This window comes from Mesoplodon mirus (genome assembly GCF_964341445.2).
Source record: "Mesoplodon mirus genome assembly, chromosome: 18".
Taxonomy (NCBI): Eukaryota; Metazoa; Chordata; class Mammalia; order Artiodactyla; family Ziphiidae; genus Mesoplodon; species Mesoplodon mirus.
Window position 1 is genome coordinate 6,982,976 of NC_138994.1, and position 10,578 is coordinate 6,993,553.

Here is a 10,578-nt window from a genome sequence, read left to right on the forward strand (position 1 = left end):
ATCCGCCTTCCCCCACCTCAGACACTTACACCACTACGGGGGAGGGGGCGGGGGGGCCCTAAACAAGCGGGAGAGCAGAGGTGAGAGAAGTGGGTCCCAGCAACCTCGGAGGAGGAGCTTCAGCCAGACCCCCCCCCCAAGTTTCTGCTCCGAGCAGGCAGCTTTGGTGCCAGCCTGGGAGGTCAGGGTTGGCACAGGAACAAGCAGCCCCCCAGTGTGCAGAGTGTTAAGGTCCTGCCTTCGCCCCACCCCCGGGGACCCTCTCAGCCCCTCTGGCTGTGAGCAGAGCAGGGAGAGGGCAGGAGCTCAGCCAGGCCTGTCCCCGAGAAGCTGTCTCCCCTGGGGGCAGGGGCAGGGGCCCCATCCTGATCCAACTGTCACACTCAGGTATGTCCTGAGCAGAGTCCCGATTCCTGCTCCTGGGAAGTAACTACACCTCTCCCAACCTAGAACCCATCCCCTTAGCTGCCAGGGAAGATTCTGGGACTTAAGGCTCCATCATCCAAACTCAAGCTCTATTCTCCTGCTGAAACCAGCCCCCCTCCCAGACACCCCCTTGGATGTAAGAATCAGCCTGAGCCATGTGCTTGCCCAGTGGCAGCATCCTCTCCAGCCCTTTGCCTTTTAGGGCCTAGTTCCACTTTCAAGTCGTTTGCACACACCAGACACAGCCAAGACTTGAGGGGAACCACAATTGTGGTGTCGTTGCCATGGGGTCAGTGTGAGGTGCTGAGCCCAGAAGAGTGGACCCCCTCATCGACCGAACCCACAAGCCCCATCTCGTCAGGCAGGACATGTAGGGGAGGCAGAAGGAGCCGTTCCAGGAACCAAGAAGGTTTGAATTCTCTCACTTCTCCCCCTACCCCTGCCATGACTGTCCCCTATCCACAGGAGCTCCCAGGCCAGGAAATGAGAGAGACAAGGTCACTCCCTCCCAGTCGCAGACACACCAGCCCATCCCCACCTATTCAGGATGCCTGAGAAGGGCGAGGGTTGGCAAGGGCCACTGGAACCCCTTGTCAGTGCAGGCCTCCCCGGGCAGGATCCGGGTCCTCACCCTCCCAGAGCTGGAGTGTGCGATCCACAGACTGGACTCCCGGAGGTGGCCGGAGCGCTCAGCCAATGCAGCCTCCTCCCTGGAAGGCCGAATTCCTCCTGCGGCCTCCCCTCCTGCGACTGCTTGAATAGCTCTTATGTCTAGGAGTTCACTACCTCTCAGGGCAAGTCCTTTCCAGTTTTCTGGTTCTTCAAAGATGAAACTTCTAGTCAAGGAAAGCCCGCCTTCCGGAGCCCCTCCTGGAGCCGCGTGGAGTTAACCGTCACCCTGTTCCGCAAGCTGGAGCTGCATATATTTGAAGACTGGTCATCCCTCTGCTCGTCTGTCCACCATGCTTCATGGAAGCAGCTGGTTGGCTGCAAGTCTGCCCTGCAGAAGCTCCCGTCTGCTAGCACTTTTCTGGGTTAAGGGCCATGCTAAATGTTGTACATGCATTATTTCACGTCCCGCTCACTACACCCCTATCATTCAGGTTATGTCCTGGCCCAGAAGCACACAGGGAACATGGCCCATCCTGGATTCTAACCCAGGTTCATCTGACTCTAAAGCCAATGCTGTACCCCTGTATTGGATTGCCATCTGCTGCTGGACCTTGGACAAGCTGCTGGACCTCTCTGAGCCTCGGTTTCCTCCTCTGTAGAGTGAGGATAACAGTTTCTCCCCCGTCACAGAGAGGGTTAAATGTCCCTGGCACACACAGGCTCCCTTTCCCAACAACCTCACGTGACACCATCTCCAGACCCCTCCCCACCACTGTCCCCCTCCTCCGGCCGTGCTTCTGCTGGGCACCGTGCCGTGAGGAGGGGGCGCCCTTGGACCAAACACGCACAGTGACACACCTCTGACTGCCCAGAGGAGGGCAGCTCCAATGCCACAGCTGTAGCCGGTGACTGTCTTAACCCGTCATTCCTCTGGGCTGGGCTGTCGCGCCCGCCCCTGTGCCAAGGACACTTTAGTATAAATGAGCACTTCACCTACTGCCTAGGCTATAGGAAAGCATTGATGGGGGTGCATTTGGGGGCAGGGCTGTCATCAAGCCAATGATCAGGAGGGTCTAGGGATGCTGAAATGGGATGATTCAAGCTTCACTGACTTGCTGAATGAACTTGGGGGAGTCCTGCCTCCCCTTGGCCCACAATTTGCCCCTCTGTGAAGTGGAGAGGGTGAGCTGGATGGCTCTGATGACCCAACAGACGTTCTGGATCATTCATACACCCTTGTTTCCCTTCTCCTCCCCCTTGCCTCCCCCTTTCTTCCTGTGCATTTGGCCTGCTCCTGCCCCGACCTGGGGTCCCCAGAGACACAGAGTGAGGCTATGACTTTGATGTGCTTTATTTAGCCTGCATGGGAGCAGGGAGCAAGCTGCGGCCAGAGCCAAGGGTCCGGGAGGGCAAGCTGGGCCGGCACTGCCCTGGAGTCAGAGGGGCAGGAGGTGGCTTTACGAGTCCCTCGGGCTGAGCTGCCTGTGAGGAGAGGGCAGAGCATGTCAGCATGAGTGGGTAGTCCTCGTGCCCTCGGGACACTTCAGGCCAGCCCTAGGCCCCTGTTCTCCCCACCCCGACACACACCCCCGTTTCCGCCCCAGGCAGCTGGACACACAGGACAGAGAACCAAGCCCACCTGGGAGCAGCTGCGTGGGGGGAGCCACACTCCGAGAAGTCCAGTGCGCCTTCTTTGTCTCTTTTCCCATACCTGGGAGGGGAGAGGCCAGCGCTGTGCTGAGGTGCAGCTCACCTGCCTCGTGCCTACCCCTGGGCACCACCCTGCCCGCGGCACAGGGGCCCAGGCCAGATCAGTAGAGACGCTCTGTTTTCCCAAGAGCGTGAAAGGGTCTAGGGCTGGGGTCTCTCGCCCTCTCTCGCACACACCTGGGCCTGGTCAACATGTTGATGTATCTGCGGAGCTCAGCTGCGTACTGGGCCATCTGCTCCGGCGTGGCGTTGTCCCCCGGGTATACTGGCTCCAGCGGGGCCCCCCGGGCACCCAGTGGTGGCTGCAGCAGCAGAGCCACGCCCGCGGACAGGAGCAGCAGGAAGAGGCAGCGGCGGGCGACGGCCATCTGAGGAGCAAGGAAGGAGCAGGGACACAGAGGCAGCACGGAGCCCACCTGCCCAGCCCCGAGCCCGCCACCCATTTCTCCAAGTCTGGGACAAAGTGCAAAGGGCTACTCGGACCTGACCACCCCTCCTCCTAGAGCCTGCCCTGGAGAGCGCGACGGCCCCTCTCAGGAGCAGGGCAGCAGGCGGAGCTCAGCCAGGGCCCGGGCAGAGCAGAAAAGTGTAGCAGAGAAGGTGGGGCCGTGGGGCAGGAGTCACAGGACTCATGACCTCCAGGGCCTGGTGGCTCTGAAGAGGCAGGTGCGGGGAGGGAGTTGGAGCGGAGGGGCTGCTGGGAAGTAGGGGCACGCCTGCTCCCCTGCACGCTGGGGGCACACAGAATGAACTTGTGAACCAAAGGGCAGGAATCCATTGCCTGTTGGTGTGCTGCCCTCCCACCCTCCCCAGCCTCCCCTCCAGGAGTAGACATGCTGATGCGGGTCCTGGGGAGGACACCACAGCCCCTGTCGCTGTGAGCAAGAGGCCGGCCACACGCGTGGATTTGTGTTCACAGCCACCATCCCCTGCCCCCCACACATTTGCAGTCTTCTAGTCAGCAGCAGGCTGCTCTTCCAGGGTGCTGGATTTGTCCAGATGTAGAGCCGGACCCACGTAGGACCTCAGGCCTCCGGAGGCCCCCAGCCCTGCAAGGCACCGGCTCCTTCCCCACATCCCAGCCCGAGCCCCTCGGAGCCCCCTGACCCCGAGCTCAGGACAGGCTGAGCCCACTTACCCTGAATCCTGAGGGAGCGGGTGCTGGACCAAGCGGGTGCCTGCCTCAGGCCAGATGGATACCCCTGCCCTTGGCCATGGCCCTTTTATAGTCCTCAGCCCCCCAGAGTCCCCGCCTCCTGTCAGCCTCTCTCACTCCCCAGCCCTCACCCCCTCCTCCCACCGTCTCCGGTCTCCCGGGTGCCCACAACGCCAGCGCTAGGACCAGGTACAGGAGGGGAACGGGGAAGTGTCATGGGTGCCACACTAGCAACATAACGGGTAAAAGTTATGGACCACAGTCAGTCTCCTGTAGGCCCCTCTCTGCCTGCGGGTACCAGAGCAGGCTTAGTTCAAGAAGGACGGGGTTCTGGGACCTCAGGATAACTGGAAGCTTCTGATTACAGGCCTGGGAACAGCTCCACCTGCCTCCCAAGGACTAACCCAAATCCTCAAACAGATTCCCTCAGGGCAGAAGACTGAGGCTGTGGCTCAGAGACTCCAGGGATGAAGGCTGGAGACTCAGGACTTCCTTTCCAGCTTGTGATTAGAGCAAGATGGGAACGGGGGAGATGCTTCAGGTAACCAGGGAATGCGGAAAGGGGTGGGGACCCAGGCAGGGAGAAACGCTCTCCCTGGCTGGTGTATAGGATGCAGAAAGAGAACTGATGTGCCCCGGGGTGGGGGTGGGGGGTGCCAATATCTGGTAGCCATTTCCCAGCACCCCCATTCCAGGGAAGTGTTAAAAACCAGCATCATTTGGAAAGCCTTGCATCTTCCAAAGTGTTCCCAGCTCAGTCACCTCAGTGAGTTCCTTCAACAACCCATTTTACAGATTCAGAAACTAAGTCTCAGAGACATTAAGTAACTAGCCTCAGGCCACATAACTAGTCAGTGGGAGATACAGGGTTTGAAACAAAGTCTAACTCCAAAATCTGGACTCTTCTAAATAGGGCTGTTAAAATATTGCTATAATTTCCTGATTTGGGGCTGAGAAACATGAGGCTCACAGAGGCGAAGACACTAGCCCAAGATCACACAGCTGTCCAGGACTCAAGTTCTGGCTTAGATTCCCAACCCCACCAGTACCAGCAGCGCCCCACCCCCAGGAGCCTCTGAGTCTCCCCTGCTCAGCCTCCCTTCCCCAGCCCCCTGCCCCCTCCCCAGCTCAGGCCAAGGAGCACAAGTGACTGTCTGAATAACTCAGTGACGCCTGAGTAGGGAGCAAAGAACTTCTCGCCCCTGAGGTTCTGCTGTCCCAGATCAGGACACCAAAAGAGTGTGTCAGGAGAGGATTGGGGGGGGGGGCGGTAAGGACTGGAGGTGATGCTGCAGGGATCTGAGCTTTGCTTTTCCTCAAGATACTGAGGATTAAGGAAGCCTCAGGAAACACCAGTGTTCTGTCTTGTTCCTCTCAGTTCTGACTTCTGACAACAAGAAGAATAATGCTTCACCCAACAACAACTTACATTCTGCAAAGCAGATATGGAGGTCGTTCGGTCTCCGCTAGCCCTGGCCCTTCTCTGGCCTCGGGATCCCACTTGGTAAAACAAGGGTGAATTAGTGTCTGGTCCCAGGAGGGCCTCTGGTGAAACCAGCAGAGGCTGCAGGCTGCCACCAGGGGGCGCCAGGCTCCAGCCCTAATTCAACAGGTCTGGTCTCCCACAGGACCGTAGTGCTGTGGGACGGTTCTGGCCGCCACCCCGGCCAGCTCCCAACCCCTGCAGACAGATGGTAGACCTGGGGATTGACTCAAGAGCTGGGGCCATCCATAGTTTTGGCCACAGAGGGGACATAGCTTTGTCATAACTTTGTCAGTGCCTAAGAAATGACAGTTACTCTATAATGTCAGCTGAACCTACAGCTTTCGTTTTTCGCCTTTGCAAACAAGTGATTCCTCTTCTGGGTCCTCTCAAGGATGTTGTGACAACTGAGGAGGAAGGGGTAGTGGATGTGCTTTCTAAACCATATGGCCGGGCTTCCCTGGTGGCGCAGTGGTTGAGAGTCTGCCTGCCAATGCAGGGGACACGGGTTCGTGCCCCGGTCCGGGAAGATCCCACATGCCACGGAGTGGCTGGGCCCGTGAGCCATGGCCGCTGAGCCTGCACGTCCAGAGCCTGTACTCCGCAGCAGGAGAGGCCACAACAGTGAGAGGCCCGCGTACCGCAAAAAAAAAAAAAAAGGGAAATTTGGACACAGAAGCGGACACACATAGAGGGAAAATGATGTGAAGAGACACAGAGTGAAGACACCCATCTAGAAACCAAAGAGAGAGGCCTGGAACAGATCCTTCCCTCACAGCCCTCAGAAGGAACCAACCCTGCCAAACACCTTGATTTCAGACTTCTGGCCTCCAGAACTGTTGTTAAACCACCCAGTTTGTTACAGCAGCCTTAGCAAACTAATACGGCAATGTAGCCACCCTCTGGTTCTCTTGGAGCATTCATTCTGGGGGAAACCAGCTACCGTGTGAGTCCAACTACCCCAAGACATGATGCTGCAGAGGCCACATGTAGCTGCCGGGCTGGGATCCCAGACGACAGCCAGCAGCACCTGCCAGACCCAGCCAACCTCTGACAGCCACTGCATGAGAGGCTCCAAGGGACTGCCTAGTCAAGCCCTTCCCAGTCCTGACACACAAAATCATGAGTGAAATACAGCGGTTATTTAAGCCACTAAGTTATAGGATAACTTGTTACGCAGCGTAGTAACGAGCGCACCTCCTCTTTCTCCTTCCCTCCCTTCCCAGTGGCTAGAACATGGATGCGGTGATGGTGGGCCGTATTCAGTCGTGTAGATGAGGGCGTGGGGAAGCCTCAGAATAGAAACCTGGGATGTTGGATGCCCCCATGAAGCAGAGCTGCCAACTCCCCAGATGCCACTCTTATTTTATGTAGGAGAAAAAGAAACTTCTTTCTTGTTTAAGCCATTTTTAATTCTGTCTCTATTTTAAAAGCCAGATCAATACCCTGGCAATATAATGTATGTAAAACAAACGGCTCAGTGTCTAGCACATAAGTAAGTGCTTTTTTTTTTTTTTTTTTTTTTGGCCACCTGCGCAGCTTGCAGGATCTTAGTTCCATGACCAGGATTCGAACCTGGGCCCCTGCAGTGAAAGCACCGAGTCCTAACCACTGGACCACCAGGGAATTCCCAGTAAGCACTTAAAAAAAAAAAGTAGCTATTTATATTGTCGTCATTAATGTTACATCTAAGCTTCCCTCCAGCTCCAACACTGGTTGGGTTTGATCAGCAGTGGATTAACCACCTCTCAACACTCCCCCCAGTGGACGTGCGACAAACCCACGTCACTGATGTTGAACCAGCCATGTCAAACTGGGCAAAAATTGTCTGTGGTCATATAATTTATACCAGGGTTCTCTTCTATTAGCCTCAAACTGACCACGGCTCTCCCAAGCAGACCAACAGACAGGGGACCATGGACACCAACACAGATTCACATCCTCTCACTTCTCCAACCACAAAATGAGCCAAAGCTTGTGGCAGCCATTGCGTGCTCCCATCCCACCTCTCCTGGGGCGCGGGGTGGGAGGGGGAAGGGATAGAGTAGAGGAGAGAAGGCAGGGGGAATCGTGATGGGAAGTGGGTCTCAGATAATGGCAATACTGTGGGGAGAGGAAACCAGAGAAATGAACTAACTCCACCCCCAAGCAATCAAGAAAGGCTTCTGGGATGAGGTAGCCACTACCCTGAAGCTGATCTCCAGACTGAAGAGAGGGAAAGGGATCTACAGGCAAGGGCTTAGAGCATTAGAGTCCACACAGCCTGTGACCTGACCAGGTTCTGGACCTGCTTTCAGCTCACCCTTCTGCCCTACCTTCAGGGAGGCCGAGGGCAGCGCAGGGGAGGGGAGGTGTTAGAGCCCCAGGGGCCCCAAGGCAGGTTGTGTCTGAGCAGGGGTCTCTTCTGCAACGATGGCAGAGCCAGCTTGAGGGTCCCCTCCCAGAGCCACCTAATGAGGGTATCCTTGTCATGGCCTTGTCACAAGGAGGGCATGGTTAGTGACTTATCTATTGGATGTAAATTCAGAAAGGGGAGGGTGGCTGCTGAGAGAGAGGACAGCCTCCACAGTCCCATCGCCCCTCCTGCCCAGGGAACGGAGGTGTTAGAAATGACTCCTTCCCCCAGCACACACACACACCTCACCCCCCAAATAACTCTCCCTCCACAGCCCCATCTTGGGTCCCATCTCCACCCCCAGCCACTACAGCCCGGGGGGGTTAGTAATACACCTCCTCGGGGTAACCGGGGTGTTGGTGTCAAGCCCACGCTCCCAACCACCTTCATCTCTGGGGGATGGGGGCAACTCTGTCTCCACCACCTGCTCTGCTGGGCTGCCTAGCATGCTCCTTTCCACACTTTTCACCCTTCAGCAGCAATTCTCGCTGCTCCTTTCTACCCCTTTTGAAGAACTTCCAACCTGTCCCCACCCCACCGGACTAGAGAGTTCCAGAGGACCCTAGTCTGGATGCTATCCACTCCCCGCGTGGCAGCGTTTTCTCTAAGCTGGGATCAGAGAGAGCCCCCCCCCCACTCCACCCCAGTCCTGGCCTGGGGCGCCTTTTGTCTCACGTGCCATCTTCTATCCTCCCAGCTCTCTCGTCTCCACCCTCCACTCCCACCTGGATGCCACCTCCACGAAGGAGAAGGGAAAGGAAATAGAAACGCACACTTTCCATGTCAGTGAAATTTGCTCTTTATTTAGGGATCGAGGAAGGACCACACACAGCCCTCCAGCCCAGGGGCGGGGGTACCGAGAAATGGAATGAGGACCCCACCCCGAACCCTCCCCAGACGCAGCAAGCGGGAGAGGAATCCAGGTCCCGGGGTTAGGAGCAAACATGCAAACGCGGTTGGTGAATCAGCGTATCTCTCAGGAGGCCTTGGGGGTCTTCACCACAGGTAGGCGCCTTCTGGCCTGTAGGAGGGAAAGGAAAAGAATCACACGGAGCCCGGCGTCGGATCTGGGGAGGCGAGACTTGGGGACAGTACTAGGTGGCGGTGCCAGGGTGGCCGTAGGACCAGGCCACGCTCCAGGAGACGGGGCGTGTGGCGGGGCGCGTTTACCGCGACTTGACGGGTCGGTCCTCGAGATCCGGGAAGAGCAGTTTGGAGAGGAGAGCTTCCGAGATGTCACGTTTCCCATATCTGCGGGGCGGGGCCAGAGGTGGGCGGGGTCAGGCCCGGCCGCGCCCCTAGTGGCGACCCCGCCCCGCCCACCCCGCGCAAGAGCTCACCGCTGCCGAGTGACCAGGTTGAGGTAGTGGCGCAGAGACAGGTAGTAGCGCTTCAGCTCCTCCGGCGAGGCGAGTGCGCCGGGAGCCTCGGGCTTGGCGGGGTAGGCGTCGACCAGCGCCCCCAGGCAGAAGAGCAGGGCCAGCAGCACTGTGGCCGTGGCGGGCCACGGCCTGCGCACCGTCACCATCTGGAGACGGGGCACTGGAGTCAGCCCGAGCCTCTACCCCGGAGGCAGGAGGCTGAGGCTGCCGTGGGGCCCACGCTCCAGCGGCCTGTCTGGGGCTGGTACCCGACCAAGGGTCAGCCACCTGCTCGCTCTGTGTTCTCAGGCACTGCACCGTCTCTGGCCTCAGTCTCCTCATCTGTCAGAGGGGCATAAGCCCTGCCTGCCTCCACCCGTGTTACCCAGAAGGGTAGATGGAGGAAGAAGCCTATGCTGGCAGTGGGGGCTCCCCCGCCTCTCTCCTTCCCACGTCGGCTGGCCCCCTTCCAATCCAGCTTCCCGCCACTCAGTGCCAGTTTCCCCCATCCTAGCCTCAGTTTCCCCACCAGATAGCCCGGGATCCCCAGCACCAGACCGTTCCTGGGTCCCAGGCCACTCACAGCGACAGCTCCAGAGGCAGAGATGATCAGGAGATGGAAGGCGAGAGGAGTCCCAAGGGCTGGGCTGCTGCAGGTCAGGCTGCGGCCTCCTCAGCTCAGGGCTTGCCCTCCGGGGCTTATATCCAGGCCTGGAAAGGGAGGGGGAGCTGGAGGGGGGAGGGCTCTTCTTCCTTCCTCCCTCCACCCCACACCAGATCGCTGAGCTTACACCCAGACCGTGCGTGATGTCTCCACCTCCAAGGAGCCGGGGAGGGGGGGAGCTCCCACACTCGGACTCAAGGTACCTCTGGATAGGGTGCCCAGCCGGAACCCCATCTTCACCCTACAGCCCCCCAACAGCAGGTCTAGCCTTTGGAAGAAGTGAAGCATTTGGATCTAGGTTCCTGGGATGACCCCTAGGATCAGGGCTGAGATTCCATCTTTCCTAGCCTGTCCACGGGTGGGAGTGGGGGCTCGGGAGAAGGGGGGCAGGAAGCCAAACCCACTTTTTCCAGCCTGTGGGACCTGTGACCGACCACTCCTTCCAAAAGCCAGCCTTTTCAGCCCCTGCTCTGAATATGTTGGAGGAGGGCCCAAGGAGTGACAGGACCTGTGGGGAAAACTCTCTCTCGACTGGAGGCAGGGATGGGAGCTATAACCTTGGCTCTTGAACTGCTGTTTATGATGTCCTGGAGGAGAGGCCTCTCTGGACACCCCTCTGTGTCTCCTCTCTATTAAAGAGTTGGTGAGGGCTTCTCTGGTGGTGCAGTGGTTAAGAATCTGCCTGCCAATGCAGGGGATGTGGGTTCGAGCCCTGGTCCGGGAAGATCCCACATGCCGCGGAGCAACTAAACCCGTGCACCACAACTACTG

The 10,578-nt window shown here is 58.2% G+C and overlaps 2 protein-coding genes across 2 annotated transcripts; both read right to left on the bottom strand.

Annotated features, from left to right (window-relative positions):
• Window positions 1-2,495: 2,495 nt before the first annotated feature.
• On the bottom strand, window positions 2,496-3,116 carry PPY (pancreatic polypeptide; the record flags this gene model as incomplete). Its single annotated transcript, XM_082605441.1, has 3 exons — window positions 2,496-2,520; window positions 2,678-2,749; window positions 2,926-3,116. The coding sequence occupies 3 exons, from the start codon at window positions 3,114-3,116 to the stop codon at window positions 2,496-2,498; spliced, it is 288 nt and encodes a 95-aa protein (XP_082461567.1).
• A 5,662-nt stretch (window positions 3,117-8,778) lies between these two features.
• PYY (peptide YY) lies at window positions 8,779-9,310 on the bottom strand (the record flags this gene model as incomplete). Its single annotated transcript, XM_082604844.1, has 3 exons — window positions 8,779-8,803; window positions 8,953-9,033; window positions 9,123-9,310. The coding sequence occupies 3 exons, from the start codon at window positions 9,308-9,310 to the stop codon at window positions 8,779-8,781; spliced, it is 294 nt and encodes a 97-aa protein (XP_082460970.1).
• Window positions 9,311-10,578: the final 1,268 nt, after the last annotated feature.